Source organism: Elgaria multicarinata, chromosome 15, assembly GCF_023053635.1.
Source record: "Elgaria multicarinata webbii isolate HBS135686 ecotype San Diego chromosome 15, rElgMul1.1.pri, whole genome shotgun sequence".
NCBI classification, from domain to species: Eukaryota; Metazoa; Chordata; class Lepidosauria; order Squamata; family Anguidae; genus Elgaria; species Elgaria multicarinata.
This window is the reverse complement of record NC_086185.1, coordinates 23,624,891-23,642,425: the sequence shown is the minus strand read 5'-3', so window position 1 is coordinate 23,642,425 and position 17,535 is coordinate 23,624,891. Positions and strand designations below refer to the sequence as shown.

At 49.7% G+C, this 17,535-nt stretch overlaps 1 protein-coding gene across 1 annotated transcript in view; it reads left to right on the top strand.

Moving 5' to 3' along the window:
- Positions 1-878: 878 nt before the first annotated feature.
- PHKA1 (phosphorylase kinase regulatory subunit alpha 1) overlaps positions 879-17,535 on the top strand; it is a 40,378-nt gene continuing 23,721 nt past the window's right edge. The window contains exons 1-13 of the mRNA XM_063141983.1: positions 879-964; positions 5,429-5,587; positions 8,998-9,045; positions 10,468-10,636; positions 10,810-10,892; positions 11,903-11,983; positions 12,860-12,958; positions 13,317-13,463; positions 13,609-13,662; positions 14,856-14,978; positions 15,514-15,609; positions 16,697-16,804; positions 17,331-17,409. Coding sequence (XP_062998053.1) covers positions 887-964; positions 5,429-5,587; positions 8,998-9,045; positions 10,468-10,636; positions 10,810-10,892; positions 11,903-11,983; positions 12,860-12,958; positions 13,317-13,463; positions 13,609-13,662; positions 14,856-14,978; positions 15,514-15,609; positions 16,697-16,804; positions 17,331-17,409 — 1,324 coding nt within the window. The 5' untranslated portion in view covers positions 879-886. The remainder of the gene's footprint in view (positions 965-5,428; positions 5,588-8,997; positions 9,046-10,467; positions 10,637-10,809; positions 10,893-11,902; positions 11,984-12,859; positions 12,959-13,316; positions 13,464-13,608; positions 13,663-14,855; positions 14,979-15,513; positions 15,610-16,696; positions 16,805-17,330; positions 17,410-17,535) is intronic.

The following is a 17,535-nucleotide window of genomic DNA, read 5'->3' as shown; positions in this document are numbered from 1 at the left end:
TATGAACTAATGCAGGGGTGAGAGAGAAGGGAGGAGAATCCACTGCTGGACTGCAGGATCTACACTACTGCTTTAAAGCGCTTTATAACAGTTTGGACAACTGTTGGGGCCCACGACACACTCCATATGCAGTTGTTAAAACCGTTATAAAACGCTTTAAAGCAGTAGTGTAGATCTGAGGACCCCTCGTCATTAAAACCAGGCCGGCTTCTTCGCAAAGAAAGGCGCAACTCCCACTTTCACCGGCAGAGCGCGCGCTTCTCCGCTTCCCTCCCTGCGGCTGAAAGTAGCAACCCCAAGAAGTAAACTTCGGAAGAAGATGCAGAAGTTGCCTTCCGCGGGTCTTGCCAGGGCGCTAGTCCGCCCGAAAAGGAAATGGGCGAGAAGCGTCTTCTTAGTTAAATGAGTGGCTGTTAGCTTCCACCGTACTAGGATTGGAATCTCTCCTTCCCCTCCTCCCCGCAAAGTAACAAAATAATAATTTTTTGAAAAATCATTTTTGCTATCGTGCTGCCAGGACCGCCCTGGAGCAGATATTAACTCCTTTCCCACCGGGGCCTGCGCCGGGGATGTTGCTTCTTTCTCTATACACGGGGCTGCGGCGAGGGAGTTGGCAGCGGAAGGGTTAAAGAGGGGCGACGGAGCGTACGAAGGAGCTCCCAGCTGGGAGGGTGGCTGGCTGGCTGTCCCCGCCTCACCCCGGCAGGTGACAGCATCGGGGGCGCCTGCTTGCTTGCCTGCCTGCCCGGGGACTGCGCTGCGCGTCTCCTTCGCGGGATTCGGAGCTGCTGCGGGAGCCAAATCCGGATCAAGAGGGAGGGAGGCCGGCCAGCCGGCCCCGCTTGGTGGTGCAGTCGCGGCTGTAGTTCCCTTCCCGGACAGAGCCATGCGGAGCAGGAGCAACTCGGGCGTGCGGCTGGACGGCTACGCCCGGCTGGTGCAGCAGACCATCCTCCGGCACCAGGTGCGGCAGCAGTGGAAGAGGAGGAGGATGGGGATGGGGGGTGGGGGGGTCGCGCGTTCTGCAGCAAGCGGAGCTCCGCCCGGGGCGCAGCCCAGCCGGGCCAAGCGCCACGTGTTGGCTTTCGTTTGCGTGCCGGGCGGCTGCGCTCCGAAAGCCTAGGGGGCTGCTGGGGGGTGGGGGTCTCGCATGCCAGCCTGTCGGATAGCCCCGGCGTGGCGGGGCTTGCGTAACGGCTCCTCTGCCGAGCTCTCCGTTCGCCTCCTCGAGCAGCCTGGTGCGTGCCCCGCCGGCCAAGGCGCCGGGAGCAGCAGCTGCCACAGGAGGGGAGTTGACGGGCTCGGAGCAGACTCCACCTCCCCTCATCACCACGCACACATCCACGGCTCAATCGCACCCCGGGGCATTTCTGCCCCTGTTGATTGCTTGCCCGGTTCCCCGAACTGAACCCAGACTCCAGGCTACTTGCCAGGGCAGACGCATGGAAGAGCGTCCTCCTGAAGTGGGTTTTCCGGCGCAAAGCAACTGCAGGAGGGCTTGTGCCTTCCAGGCGGCGGGGGGTGGCCGGGGGTGGGGGACGGACGGACTGTCGCCCTCGTTCTGCAGGCTGCTTTGACCCTTCAAAAACCCCTCCCCTGAAAAGCTTCAGGAACTGCACTGCACCGTGTTGGTTTTTTGTGTGTACTTTTTTGGCCCTTAGCCTGGTTTTGGCCCTTTGTTGTGTAGGCACTAAGTGTCATCTTCCGCCTTGCCCTTGTTTGCCCCAATATGTCGCAAGCTAAACTGTGGAACTCACTACCACAGGATGTAGCGATGGCCACCCATTCGGGTGGCTTTAAAAGGGGGTTGGGTAAATTTCTGGAAGAGAAGGCTATCCATGGCTGTTAGTCCTGGTGACTAGGTGCTACCTCCAGTATCAGGGACAGTACGCCTGTATACACCAGTTGCTGGGGAATGTGGGTGGGAGGGTGCTGTACTGCTTGTGGTTCTCTGGTCGACAGCTGATTGGCCAGTGTGTGAACAGAGTGCTGGACTAGATGGACCCTTGGTCTGATCCAGCATCAGGGTTCTACTTCTTCTTTTTTTAATTAAATTTTTATTAGACTACTAAATACAACAAACAAATATAACAATTTAACATACCATACATAGAAGAGGGGGGAAATCAAATACATAACAAATTTGAGTATATAGATGTTTACATATAATACTTTATCCATAACATAATCCAACAAGTGCTCCCCCTTCCGTTCGGGATCATTCCTGTTTCCAAAAACGTAACGCCTCTTCTGATGGTGGCTTCCCACTTCCCTTAGAGAACACAAATATTAGGAACTGTTTCCAAAATTCATCAAATTAATTCGTTTTTGCTATACCTCTTCTTACTTTAATATTACATGTCAATTTATCATTAATAGCAATATCCCATATTTCTTTATACCATTCTTCAATACAATAATCACCTTGAATCTTCCAGTTCCTAGCTATAATTAACCTTGCTGCAGTCAGCAAATTTGTTATCAATTCCTTAATTTCTTTTTCACACTTTAAGTCTTCAAATAGTGAGAGTAGTGCTACTCTTTGGTGTCTCTTCTATCTTCTTTCCAACAATTTCTTTCAGGGCTCTTCTTAGGTTCTTAACCCTGCAATGCTCTGGTCTCAGCGCAGGAAAGGAGGAAACAGAAACATTTTCTTTATGTATTCATTTGAAGCATTTACATGCCACCTTTTAGGGCAAAGCTCTCTTAAGGAAGCTTGCAAAAAAATTTAAAATTTAAAAGGCATAAAGCAAATTCTAAATGCAAATAAAATGAACCAATTACAAACTAAAAAGAGTAGCAGTTTCAAACCCAGTTCGCAACACTTTTAATACAACACAGATTGAAACATTTCAGTTGAAAAATCCAGAGATGGGGCCATACATATACTTCTTTGGGGAGAAGCGTTTAAGCATACATTAAGCGTTTAATGTATGTATTTTGCAGGAATTTCTTGCAGCTCTCTACCCATTCTGCTGCCCGCCATCTGCTCTCCCTGCTACTCTCTTGACAAATTGAGCACCAATTTGCATGTGTACAATTTCTCTATGTAAAAACGGCATTTTATAAAATCGCTTTATAAAATGCAACCGCATACCCATGCTGGTTAAGAATACAACAACGGCCTCCAAAAAGAAGGTCCTGCTGCAAGGAAGATGATGAAGTATAACTGGTCGAAGGCACCTGTGGCTACCTGTCTCTTAAAGAGGGATTTGATGCCTTTGTCCTGCTGCTTACGGAGTCTTTAGCTTTCCTTCCGAGAGGAAGATGTGCCAGGCGCTGCCCCAGATTGCATGAATGGGGGTAAAACCAGGCCAAGTGGAATCCTGGCCTTCTCTGTCTCTCTCCAGAGAGAGAGAGGAGAAAGGAGAAGTTGGCAGGGTGATCCTGTAAGAAATGCCAAGGCTGCAGTTTACATCCAGGAGGGTAGCAACTCTTCCCCCCCCCCCCCACGCCCCACTGGTACAGCCCTCGTGACAAATGTGCTTTGCTTTGCTTACCGGCAGTCCTGAGCGAGGTATGTGGCTGCTGCTGGCCAAATGCCAGGCAAGGGTCATGATCCATCTCTGCTGAGGGGGGAGGGTCTGGCTTGAGAAGGGGCAGCTTAGCAGTTGGGCCTGGGAAGAGGGCCAGGCCTTGGGGATTTCAGTCGCTAGTTAAGTGCCTCTAACGTGTCTGGGGCCTGAATTATCTGCACTGCAAGCACCAGGAAGCCCCACTGAAAATAGCTGCTCCTGAGGCTCCTGTGATTCCTGGCGGAGTGACTTATGGATGCAGCCAGAGAACTGACGCTTTGACCTCGGGTATCCCAGTTTCTCAGCCAGTAGACTTGCTCCAGCATCTCCCAGGATGCCTGTGGGTTTCCAGTTATTTGTGGGGACATCTTTTCCGTTTTATTCTGTATAGTGCCATGTGCATTGATGGTGCTATATAAATAAATAAAATTATTATTATTATTATTATTATTATTATTAATAATAATAATAATAATTTGCATGAACTTGGGAGGTGGCTTTCTCTGGAGTCAGATTGTCATTTCTCCTTGTCCAGGGACTGGCTGATGATGTAGCCCTGCCTGGTCTACCTTTTTTCCCCCTTTCTTTTTCCTGGGATCCCTGTGGCCTCACATACAAAGCAATTGTGCATTCTCCATCTCTGGATCTTTTCCCCAGACTGCTGCCCTCAGATGACTCAGACTTCAGCTCCGTGCCTTAACTGTTAAGGAGGCTGTCTTAATAGTTAAGGCACAACTTGAAACTATGGAATTTGCTATGTAACATGTAGCGGTGGCCACCAATTTGGGTGGCTTTAAAAGGGGGTTGGACAAATCCACAGAGAAGGAGAATATGGACAGGAAGACATTTTTCTCCCTCACTCAAAATACTAGAACCCAATGGGGCCATCCCATGAAGCTGAGTGGTGGGAGATTCAGGACGGCTAAAAGGAAGGACTTCTTCACACAGTGCAGAGTTAAACTACGGAATTTGCTTCCACAAGGCGTAGTGATGGCCACCAATTTGGATGGTTTTAAAAGGGGGTTAGAAACCACTGGAAACTAAGAGCTCTGTGGTCAGCTGGAATTCTCACCTGGCCTGCTTTGCCTTTTATCAACTTAGGCTGATATACCAACTGTGCCTTATCTGGATGGAGACAGCCTAGCTACAGTTATCCATGCTCTGATAACCTCTCGTTTGGATTACTGCAATGCGTTATACATGGGGCTGCCTTTGAAAATGGTCTGGAAACTTCAACTGGTACAAAACAGGGCAGCACAGTTACTAACAGGGACTGGCCGACAAGACCACATCACTCCAGTCCTTTTCCAGCTTCATTGGCTGCCAGTCCAGGTCCAGGCCGGATTCAAAGTGCTGTTATTAATATTTAAAGCCCTAAACAGCTTGGGGTTAGGCTATCTGAAGGAACGCCTCCTCCCATATGTACCTGCCCAGACCCTAAGGTCATCCTCAGGGGTCCTTCTCCGCGAGCCCCTGCCAAAGGAAGTGAGGCAGGTGGCTACCAGGAGGAGGGCCTTCTTTGCTGTGGCACCCCGGATGTGGAATGAGCTCCCTAAGGAGGTTCGCCTGGCACCTACATTATATTCTTTTAGATGCCAGGTGAAGACCTTTTTATTCTCCCAGTATTTTAACAGTCTATAAATTCAATTTTAACTTTGCTGTTTTAAATTTGTATTTTAAATTTGTATTTCTGCACGGCTGCTGATTTTATCCTGGTTGTGCTTTTATATTGTATTTTATATCATGGTTTTATACTGTTGTTTTTATACTTTGAACAATTTTAATTTTTGTGAACTGCCCAGAGAGCTTCGGCTATTGGGTGCTATAGAAATGCAATAAATAAATAAATAAATAAATAAGTGTTCTGAAGGCCCAAAGCTGCACTGCCTCATCTCTCATTTGTGGCTCTACAGAACCCAGTGACGGGGCTTCTTCCAGCCAGCTGTGACCACAGAGATGCCTGGGTCCGAGACAACGTCTACAGTATCCTGGCAGTGTGGGCCCTGGGTTTGGCCTACCGCAAGAACGCAGACCGGGATGAGGACAAGGCAAAGGCGTACGAACTGGAGCAGGTATAGGCGGACTGCGGAGGGATGGCATGAGTTGCTTGCAGCCTGCCTTTCTGCAAGCACCCGGGAATGTTCTGCAAATGGAAGAAATATTGCCCTGATCCCCCTCTGCACTGCGCATGTACAAACCAATATAACTGTGGGGGAAAGTCTCATGTCTGAGAGGGATTGGCAAAAATTCAGTTAGTGTATTTCATAGAATCATAGAATAGCAGAGTTGGAAGGGGCCTACGAGGCCATCAAGTCCAACCCCCTGCTCAATGCAGGAACCCACCCTAAAGCATCCCTGACAGATGGTTGTCCAGCTGCCTCTTGAATGACTCTAGTGTGGGAGAGCCCACAACCTCCCTAGGTAACTGATTCCATTGTCGTACTGCTCTAACAGTCAGGAAGTTTTTCCTGATGTGCAGCCGGAATATGGCTTCCTTTAACTTGAGCCCGTTATTCCATGTCCTGCACTCTGGGAGGATCGAGAAGAGATCCTGGCCCTCCTCTGTGTGACAACCTTTTAAGTATTTGAAGAGTGCTCTCATGTCTCCCCTCAGCCTTCTCTTCTCCAGGCTAAACATGCCCAGTTCTTTCAGTCTCTCTTCATAGGGCTTTGTTTCCAGACCCCTGATCATCCTGGTTGCCCTCCTCTGAACACGCTCCAGCTTGTCTGCGTCCTTCTTGAATTGTGGAGCCCAGAACTGGACGCAATTCTCTAGATGAGGCCTAACCAGGGCCGAATAGAGAGGAACCAGTACCTCACGTGATTTGGAAGCTATACTTTATTAATGCAGCCCAAAATAGCATTAGTAATTATTTATTATAGCATTTTTATCCCACCTTTTAGCCAAAAAGGCTCCCAAGGTGGCTTACAAAAATATTTCTTTAGACAGGACCTGCCCACAGGCTTACAATCTATCTATATATCTGTATCTATATCTATATATAGATATGACACAATAGGATAGAGGATTGGGAGGAAGGAGGGGGAAATTAGCTAATTTAGACACTAGGTTCTTAGTTGCAAAGTTCAGCAGGTCATGGACAACAGTGGAAGGGCTGCCTCTCCCTCTAACAGCCTCGTACAGATCCAGGCATGATGGAGAAGTAACTGACTGCTGCTTCTTTTCCCTCTGCTGGTCTCAGTTAGTTCTCCTTCTCCATCATCCCCTTAGTTAAACTATGGAATTCACAGCCACAAGATGTAGCAATGGCCAGGTTGACCACTCTGCGAACAGAATGCTGGACTCCACAGGGCCTGTGTTCTGATCCATCACAGCTCTTTTTATTTATTTATTTGTTTAGAATATTTCTATACTGCTCCCCATTGAAAATTTTTGGAGCGGTGTACAAGATAAAATGAAAATAAAAACAGAATAAAACAGTTAAAACAAAATTTGAAAGAAGCAAAAACAGAGATTCAAGGCTGCCTATTAAGGAAATGCGTTCCTTAATATTTATGTTCCTCGAGCCTGTTTTTGAATTTGAATGGGAGGAGCCACCTCTAGCCAAGAGTGCTCATCAGTTTCCTTGGGTTGCCTCTGAAAAAGATTTAAACAGCTCATCGTTCAATGGACAAAAGCCCCTTTTCCTGGCCACTCTAATTCCAGGAGTCGCTGCGGCTGCATGCTTGTCTGTTTCCTAGTTCACATGGCCTGTTGTCCACGTGAGTCTGTGTCCAGTGACTGCATGGTTTGGGGTGGGAAGGAAGAAAACAGTTTGTTGTCAGCCCTTGAGAGGTCTCTGGTTCATGAATAGTTTCCCAGGAACAACTGAGCAAAGCAACAGAGAGCTAGATGGATTTGTGGAGGAAATCCTTTGCATTCAGTTGTAGCAAATTGAAATAAGGAGAAGTGTTCCTCCTCCGGTTAGGACTGCAGTGTTTTCTTCTTTCCTTCCTTGTATCAGGGGCTGCCCTGGTGTGACCCTGGTAATCGTATCTTTCTGGCTAATTTGCAAGAGACGAGCAGGTTAAATTGGATCCACACTAGAACAGTCAGGGCTTCTTGATGTGTGATCAGATCCTCTCTTGGAGTCAGCACTGACTTAATTTTGTCCCCCTTGTCTCATCTTGGAGGCAAAGTTGCCATGGACCTAAAGTTGCCAGTTGGCTAGAACCCCCCACTCCCCAATTTGACCCTTGCCTTTAACTGCAGCTTGTTCTGCAGGATTATCGTATTGATTGATTGATTGATTGATTGCATTTGTATACCGCCCCACAGCCGAAGCTCTCTGGGCGATTCACATAAGATAAAACACTTAAAAACAATATTAAAAACCACAAAAACAAGCAAAATACACATACATTTAAAACCACTATAACAACTTTAAAACCGATGAGCCAAAAAACAGACCCAGGGTCATTACATATTGCTAAACGCTTGGGAGAAGAGAAAAGTCTTGACCTGGCGCCAAAAAGATGACAATGTCAGCCCCAGGCGGGCCTCGTCAGGGAGATCGTTCCACAGTTGGGGAGCCACCTCAGAGAAGGCCCTCTCTCTTGTCGCCACCTTCCGAGCTTCCCTTGGAGTAGGCCACCCGGAGGAGAACCTTAGATGATGATCATCATTCATCATCTCTCTTTTCTTGCTCATGGTGGTTTTTCTAGGCAGACATGATGGGCTTTGCCAAGTTGTGCTGTCTTTTACTGGTTCAGAAATTTCCTGACAATTGAGGGTGTTTTAAGTATGACTGCTTTCTGGATGTTGGTGTGGATGTCTTTTGGCCTGCCCAGTTTCTGAAGGTTTTCTGTATGGTTTTTTTTTTTATGTGATTCCGGTGACTGATGTGACTAACAGAAGAATTGTGACCTTTTCCTGTTGCCGTAGTTCTTTATCTTCCATAGCCAGTGGTGTATATTTTTATGTTGTTATTTCTGTACCACCCCATAGCCAAAGCTCTCTGGGCGATTCAAAATTGTTAACTTGGCTTGCATTGCTGTAAGCCACCTTGAGCACTATTTGAAGTGGAAAGGTGGGATATAACCGCCCAGAGAGCTCCGGCTATTGGGCTGTATAGAAATGTAATAAATTAAATAAATAAATAAATAAAAATTTAAGTATTAGCAGGTGTGTGTGTTTTTTCCCTTCATGGCATGGAGATAATGAACATCAGATTGCAGGAAAGAAGCTGTTTTTGTTGTTTCTTTTTAAACCAACTTTGCAACTCGGTACAGATCCTGGTTCTTTGATTGGCCCGGGTGCAGAGTATCCTGGGCATCTCCCCTTTGGTCTGTGGTGGCCAGGGCTTGCCTGCTCTGGGCTGTTGTAGCCCAGCAAGGAAATGCCACGGGGTGTGTGAGCGCTGGGTCTGGTTACACACTGGGGCCTCGCTAAAGGTCACTGGTCAGCCATCTCTGCTGAGCCAGGAGTCCTGCTGCCTTCTGGAATGTTTGCAAGGGGATCATCTCTCTTTCCTCTCCGCAGAGTGTGGTGAAGCTGATGCGAGGCCTCCTGCAGTGCATGATGAGGCAGGTATGGACTTGGGGGTCGTCACCTCTTCCCAGGGCTCAGGCCTGCGCCAGCCAGCTTCCTCTAATCACTCCGGCTGCCCCGCCATTCCTCTGCTGTAGAACGCCCTTTCTCCTTGGATTCCACTGCCCCCTTGAAAGCATTCCGCTCTCCAAAGTAGCCTCAAAATCATGAAATAAGACGATGAGGGCTTTCCCCGTCCCCTCTTACTCCGGGGTCACTCACAGTGAGTGATGTAGGTGGCGGTCCCTGCCCAGGTGTCTCCCTTAAGGGTGACCATATTTGGGAAACCAAAAAAGAGGACACCTAGTGTGTGTGGGGGGAAGCAGCTTTCTGAGTCCTGCAGAAAGTATGTTATTCCCCCGCCACCTTAAAGACCCCGATTGGAGTGGAGGAGGGGAAAGGATTTCATTTTGCACCACCACCATCCACTCCAATTGGGGCCTTTTCTATAATGTCCACGAATGACCCACTTTCCCCTTTAAGACCTCAATTAGAGCTCGGGGTGGGGGAATGATGTGCCTCAAGAAAGCATGTCATTCCCTCCTGCCATGCTAATGGCAGCCTTAATGGGGAAGGTGTGTCATTCCAGGACATTATTGAAAATTATAGAAAATCCCCCCTGACACTATGGAAAGAACAAAAACCAGGACAAATCCAGGAAAATCCTGACAGTTGGTCACCCTACTTAAGCCATACCTCTTTGAGGCAGTGCCTTTTCATTTCAATCTGCAGCCCCACTGGGTCCACCAATAAATTATCTGGTACCATTTTTGCCCTGAAAAACAACCTGCCAGAGCACAGATGTCTAAACTGGCTGTTCTTTGCTTTGGAGACCAAGTCAAGAAACATTGTCACCAAGGCTCTTTTGTTCAACATGCCCCCTTTCACCTCTTCTTCCCAGCTTTGGAGGGGATGTCTGCATCAAGGCTTGGCACTGGGCCTGCCGAGACCACTGAGTGTGTCCTTGATCGCCCTGCTTTTCTCTACCTCTATTAAAGTCAACGGGGCGAGATTGCTCAGTTGGCTTCAATAGAGCTGGGGAGAAAGTTCCTTGCCAAAAAATGGTTTTTGGGGTAGCGGTGGTGGTGGGAATCCTATCCCCTGCTAAGGATCCTTGGGGCAACGCTGTCCTTGGCATGGGGTGGGCTTCCTCCCTCCCCAGCAGTTTTTGGCAGGGGTCCTTTCCCCCAGCTCTGTTCCATTGACTTTAACAGAGCTGGGGGAAAGGGTGCCCTATCCCTCCCCCAAAATGGCTTGGGGTGGGGGAAGAAAGGTGAAAATCCCAAAAGGGGGATGCTCCCACCATTTGATCTCGAACACCAATTAGTGGGGGTGCCTGGGACACTTTTTCGAAATGTCAGGTGTAGGCCACATGTGGGAGCCTGTGGGTACGTTTCCCTTCTTTTCCTTGGGCTCTTCCAGGTGGACAAAGTGGAGGCCTTCAAGTACAGCCAGAGCACCAAAGATTGTCTGCATGCCAAGTACAACACTGGCACTTGTGCCACAGTGGTGGGGGATGACCAGTGGGGCCACCTGCAGCTGGATGCCACCTCCCTCTATTTGCTCATGCTGGCCCAGATGACGGCCTCCGGTAAGGCTTTGTGGGCGACTGCCCAGAGTGGCTCTCTCTTTCCCTTGAGGGTGAGGGTGGGAGCTTGTCTTGACTTGCAGCCTCCCCACCAGGGCATCCTGGGAGGTATGCAGTTGGAGCTGGGTCCCCATCCATGCGCCTGACCATGGTGTTCTTTTCTCCCTCCCTTTCAGGGCTTCATATCATCCACAGCCTGGATGAAGTCAACTTCATCCAGAATCTTGTCTTTTACATTGAAGCCGCTTACAAGACTGCAGTGAGTTCCTTTCTGAGCATGGCGTGGGTTGGCACGGCGGGAAGATGGTGAGGGGGTGGGTGGCAGCGGTATCCCAGTTGCAAGGGGCAGCAGCTTCACAGGTCACAGCCCGGCCTGCCTGCATGCGCACACCTGACGCTTTATTGGCCAAGTGAAAAATCTCCTAGCTAGGTGTGAAATCTTGATGCGGTGAAAGGCGAGACTTTGCTTTCTCAGCCAAAGCACATTTCTAGTGAAAGACCCCACCCCGCCCCGCATCCCTGGCTATGAAAATCTAGGAAGGGCATGCTCAGTATATGATGACGGCTCAGGTGTACATGCACGTTCAGCAGTGATTCTGGGGAGGGGTGGCAGAGTTTCATGTCTCTCTTCTCCGCCGTGTTCCAGTGCGGGTCATCAAAAACCCCACATTCTGCATCATTCTGGGGTTAATGAAAAGCTGGACTGAGGAAGCAAAGATGTGTATTTTTGTCTAAGTGGTCCATGCTTTGAGCGCGCTTGGCGGAGGAGCTAGGATCCTGTTTGCCTCAGTCACAAGCCACGTGCATGATGGGCTGGCTTGGCAAATGCTCTGCCGATGTATAAAACCCCTCCGGCTCTGTTGCAAAGGGCAGGGCAGCTGCGGACCTTCTGGTACTGTGCCGTGAGGATGACACATCTCTTCCAGGCCAGCTGGTTCCAGGGTGGATGGGAGCAGTCAGCCTGGCAAATAGCTGTGAAGCAGTCCGATGACCCTCTTGGCCTTCCTCCAACTTCTCTGGTGCTGTCCTGAGATAGGCGGCCCTTGTAGTCTGGTTGTGCCACACTTTTCAGCTTGGAGAAGAGACAGCACAACGCTAGCGTGACTGCACTTAAGGGGATTGGGGCCGTTGCCTCCGTGTTGCTGCTCTGCTCTTTATCCTGCTTGGAAAGGATGCTGCACCATGGCCCTTTCGGGCACTGGCCACGCTGGGGCAATGAGGGCCCATGCTGTTTCCACCTTCACTGACCCGTCGACCCATTTTCGGCAGGACTTTGGGATATGGGAGCGTGGAGACAAGACCAACCAAGGAATCACGGAGCTGAACGCCAGCTCCATCGGCATGGCAAAGGTGAGGGCGATCCCTTGGTCTTAGGCCTGTTGGAGACCAAGGTGTTGAATGGAAGCCTGTGGGCCAAAGCCATCCATCCGGGGGCTCAATCTGGCCCTCCAGAGTTCCCCGGGGGAGTCACATCCATTTCCCCCTGAAACACCAATCATACAGTGATTTCCTGGCTTTTCCACTGGCTTTTCCCCATTCTAGAAGGCTGAAATGCCTCCCATGCCTTAGTTACTGGTAAAAAGAGCTTTCAGCTAAAAGATGCTGATATTTTCTGTATTTTGGTCCCATCCCTTTTCCCTTTGGTGCCACCACTAATGGAACGCGGCCCCTGAGAGATTCTCCAAAATTGGATTTGTTGCTCCGACTGAAAGAGGTTCAACCCCCCTTGGTTTTGAGGGGTCTTGACTCAGTTGTAAAGACAGAGGCAGGGATTTAAGAGTGTTTGGGTGGGTGGCAAAGTCCAGGTTGCATCCCTACAAGCTCTCCCTTGGCATGGCATGGGGGATGCTGAGGCAATTTTGTCATTGGCCTAACGGGGGGAGAAATTGGCTCACAAAGACCTCTCTGGCCCAGCATCCTGTTTCCAGCCAAGGGACAGCCAGATGATTTCTGCAAGCAGGGCGGCAGCCCCTGCTGTTGGTTCCCAGCACTAGCGTTTGAAGCTTCACTACCTCTAGATATGGAGGTTCCATTCAGTTCCAAGGGCTGTTTGCTTTTGATGGCTCCATTGTGAATCTGCCTAAAAGACATTAAGGGACTAATTTCTCTCCCATGAAGATACCTAAGACTCTAAAAAGGCATTTCTGACAAGCAGCTTGGCTTGCTAGGTGCAGGAGCCTTGCCTTCTGATGCTTACCTGGGTGTTCTCCCCTCCCTTGCTCCCAGGCAGCCCTTGAAGCCTTGGACGAGCTCAACCTTTTCGGTGTCGAGGGGGGCCCCCAATCCGTGATCCATGTGCTGTCGGACGAAGTGCAGCACTGCCAGGTACAGAGTGGGGCTGCATGTGAGGAAGCCGGAGGTCCTTCCTTACCTTCTGCTTCAGGAAGCTGTAGATTTCTGCTGCTTCCCATCTTGGGGTCAGCTGAACAACTGGGATTCCCCTATGGGGTCCTCAACTTGGTGAACAGAAGGACATTCATGGTTCTCTACCCATTAGCCTGGGTAGAGTTTATTTGTAAATAAACCTGCACATATCGCCCTGGACGTACTTACGCACCATGTGCAGGAAGGCCCTGATCCTGTGCCACAGGATATTCAGCGAGCTGAGCAGATGAGGCTCCATCCTGTGTTAGGCAACGTGTTTCGTGTTCATGGACTGTCGCCGTTCTTTCTCTCTCGCTAGTCTATTCTCCATTCTATGCTGCCGAGGGCTTCGACCTCCAAGGAAATTGATGCCAGTCTCCTCTCGGTCATCTCGTACCCAGCTTTTGCTGTGGAAGACATCGAGGTGGTGGAGAAAACCAAACAGGAGATTATCACCAAGCTGCAGGCAAGTGCCCACAGCCCTCACGGCTCGAGGCCCTTGATACATTTCACAAGCTTTGCAGCAACATTGGGAGTCTAAGTTCCAAAGTTGTGCCAGTTCTCTCGGCTTCCTTGGGGGCAGCGCTTGATGTGACTCCTTTCCTTCTCAGGGCCGTTATGGTTGCTGCCGGTTTCTCCGTGATGGATACAGAACTCCCAAGGAGGTAAATTCCAGCAGGTGCTGTCACCTGGCTGGCTTTTCTTCCGCCTTTCCAGGTAGTGTTGCTCCATTCTGAGATGTTCCATAGCTTACAGAATCTGGTGTGATTTTGCTGGACAGCTGGACACTTGCACTAGTGTGATCAAATGCACAAGCATGGAGGTGATCTTCAGCCAATAAAAAGGAGCCTCCACCTATTATTATTATTATTATTATTATTATTATTATTATTATTATTATTCACTAAGCACAGCTGGTAGGCAAAGGCAAAGATGTCAAAAGCCCTAAAATAACAAAATCCAAAGCTACCATCATTTGTCCCTTCATGTCACAAAATGATGGCATGCCGATGGGATGATGCAATTACTTGCAATTCTAAAAGCACAGGGAGGTCATGAGAACACAGTGACTTTTTTTCAGGGCAGGTTGGGAGAAGATTGCCATGTTCTGGAATTGTAAATATTCTAAAGAAAAGATTTGTATGGGAGTTCTGCCAGTGTTCTAGCGTTGGTATTCTGAAAGTTTAAGGTAAAACTTGAGAAAGAGAGAGAGAGAGAGTGTATGTAGACTTTTTCATATAAGTGTTTGTTGATCATTGTCTCTGGCTGGGTTCACACAACACGCTAACCCACCATGGATTATCAGGTTGTCTGAACGCAGTGCATTTTCTGCAGAGTGGGTTAACGTCTTATCTAAATGCAATGCGTTTTCTGCAAGGTGGGTTAACATGTTGTCTGAACGCAGTGTGTTTTCCACAGGGTGGCTCATTCGCCATGCAGTGTGGTTTATTTTTCCCCAACAAGCCACCTTGAGAACCCATGGCTTGTTGTCAGGTTGTTCAGGGTGGTTAACAAGCCACACTGCATGGTTAATGAGCAACCCTTCAGAAAACATGCTGCATTCAAGAAACATGCCAACTCACCCTGCAGAACAAACACCTTGCATTTAGATAACAAGATAACCCATGGTTCAACAACAACCCAACACTGGGTGGGTTAGTGCGTTGTGCGAACCCTAGCCAATGACTCCCTTGAATTTTACATGTCAGTTTTCTGCATTTTCCTCCCTATTGATGTATCAATGCATTTTTCAAAGGTTAAGAGCTTGTCCTCTGTGGGTGGGGGTGGGGTGGGGTGCCACTGCAGTTCTCTTAACTTGCTTCTCTCCCCCACCCCACCACTTGCATTCTCTCCGCAGGACCCGAACCGCCTCTACTATGAGCCTGCTGAGCTGAAGCTCTTTGAAAACATCGAGTGCGAGTGGCCCCTTTTCTGGACCTACTTTATCATCGATGGCATCTTCAGCGGCAACATGGAGCAGGTGGGGCCTGCCGGGGGCTTGTTTGAGAGGGAGGATGTGGCTGCAAGGGGGAGCAAATGGGTTGCCCGTGCTGGGACTGGTTCGAAGGGACACTGCTCCTCAGGGCGGGAGGCCTGCTTCCTTCTGTGTCAGTGAAAGGGAAGAATGGACATTTCTAGCCACCTGTGCTTGTAAAAAAAGGTCCCTCCAGAAGGTCGCCAGGGGCTCTTGGTTGACCAAGGTCAGTGGAAACGGCAGAACCGAGCCCCAGGTGAGTCGCTGGGCCCAGACTCTCCTTGTTCCCTGGGTGAACCAATGCCTCGAAATCTGAGAGCTCCTGTTTCCGTTAGGAAAAGGTGAGTTGACTGCAGAGTCGTCTACACCACGTACACTGCCCTGGAAAAGAAGGGAGAGGCTGGGGGCTGCAGTGCTCTGGAATTCTTTTTACCCGTGAAAAGAGGAATTGCTGATGCAGAGGAGGCAACAAGCAGCTGGCGTGGGCCCTGATCCTGCGAGCAAGTGAGCCCCCGCTGAACAGCCCCCTCTCTCCCTGCAGGTCCAGGAGTATCGAGAAGCCCTGGAAGGGGTCCTCATCAAAGGGAAGAGCGGAGTCCGTCTGGTTCCGGAGCTGTACAGCGTCCCCCTGGAGAAGGTGAGCAGCCAGGCTGGAGGGGGGCCAGCATGGAAAAGGGGAGGATCCATTCAGAAGGGCAAAGAGGCCGTTTCCTTGCCTCTGGAGCTTTTCACAGAGGCAAAATATGGGACTTCGGGTTAAGGCATCGTGGTGAAATTCAAGACCTGCAGCCAAGTGCAGTAATATTTTTGTAAGCTGCCGTGAGAGCCTTTTTTGGCTGAATGGCAGGATAAAAATGCTTAAATAAATAAAGTAAATCCAAGTTTTCATCATTGACTGACTTGATGCCCCCGTCTGATCCTAAAACGATTACCAAGGAAACCCGAGGATTTGAGGGAACACCTAAAAATTGTCAGAGAAGATGTTTACACGCAGAACTTCAGGAAATAAGATTTTCAAATGCTGTTAACAACTCAAATGGCCTCTTGACATTTTAAGTGTTCTTCTGTGAAAGATGGCTTCCTGCTGTGATTTCTCTGGCAATTTCGCCCCTGAGCTCAAACCCCCCAAATGCATGCATGCTTCTCCCTGGCCCCTCTGCTTCAGACTGGGGCCAGTCCTGTGGTTTCCACAGTTTCGTTATTGGTTTGGACGGGGCCGTCTTTAAGTCAGTAAATACACCATGTAATCCTGTAGTTAACCCACAATGCAGTAAAACCAGTCGAATGGAATTTCTGATTGGATATCGGTGACCTTAAAGAAGAAATTCTAGAGATTAACCTGCCTTTCAGTTCTCTCTCCCCTGCCCCCGTGTAATTAACGCTGCTAAGCCAGACTTACAGCGAATGTTGATGTGGCTGAAAAAGCCCTCCCCTCTCCTTCTGGTTCGTGTCTGTGTCTGGCCACTGGGCTCCTGCCACTCTTAAGAACATAAGAAGAGCCCTGCTGAATCAGACCAAGGGTCCATCTAGTCCAGCACTCTGTTCACACAGCGGCCAACCAGCCACCGGCCAGGGATGAACAAGCAGGACATGGTGCAACAGCACCCTCCCGCCCATGTTCCCCAGCAACAGGTGCACACAGACTTATTGCCGGAGATAGCACACAACCATCAGGGCTAGTTTTCAGCCTCTTCCGACCATCTGATCTTGATCTTGCCTTCCAGGTTGACCAGGAGTACTGCCACCCTCACACCGTTGACCGTGTGCCGTTGGGCAAGCTGCCGCTTATGTGGGGCCAGTCCCTCTACATCCTGGGCTGCCTCATGGCTGAGGTGAGGCTCTGGTGCCTGACCTCATCTTCTTCCGGGTTGCTTTGGCTCACTTGCCCGAGTGGTTCAGAACTCTTGCTCCAGAGGTGCCTTTCAGCCTGCAGCTGCTCTCAACTTGTGGAGGGGGCGACGGATGGGGAGCTTCACCTTTAGGCAGGACTTTGAGCTTGACGGCCTTTGCCCCAGGACTGAGATGGGCCCCAGCTGGGCAGTGTCGATCCATCCTGCCATCTCTTCTGAAGCAGCCCAGCCTAGTACAAGTCAGTTTGGCCAAGGGGGCACCCTGGTCACTGACAGGCCTGGCAAACTGACCCAAGAATCTCTGCTCTTTCATTCTGTGAGAGCGGAGGTCTCCAGCAGAGCTGATTGGCGGGAGATTCCAGAGGAACCAAAGGCAGGGCATCTTCTTCACACCATGCAAAACTGATGTATGGGATCTGGGACCACAAGTGATGGGCGTTAATGTAGATCTCTCTGGAAGGGGAATTAGACACACTTATGCATGCCCCCCAACACTTTCTACTTTCAGGGATTTCTGGCTCCGGGGGAAATTGACCCTCTGAACCGCAGGTTTTCAACTGTCCCAAAGCCTGACGTGGTGGTACAGGGTAAGTGTGGCTGGATGTGTTTTGAGAGACGCTGTGGATGGGATTGGAAGGGACTGAGCCAATGAGGGTCTCCCTGGCAGCTTGGGTAGACCCCTCAGTAGGCATGAAGAGAGAGGGACACTTCAT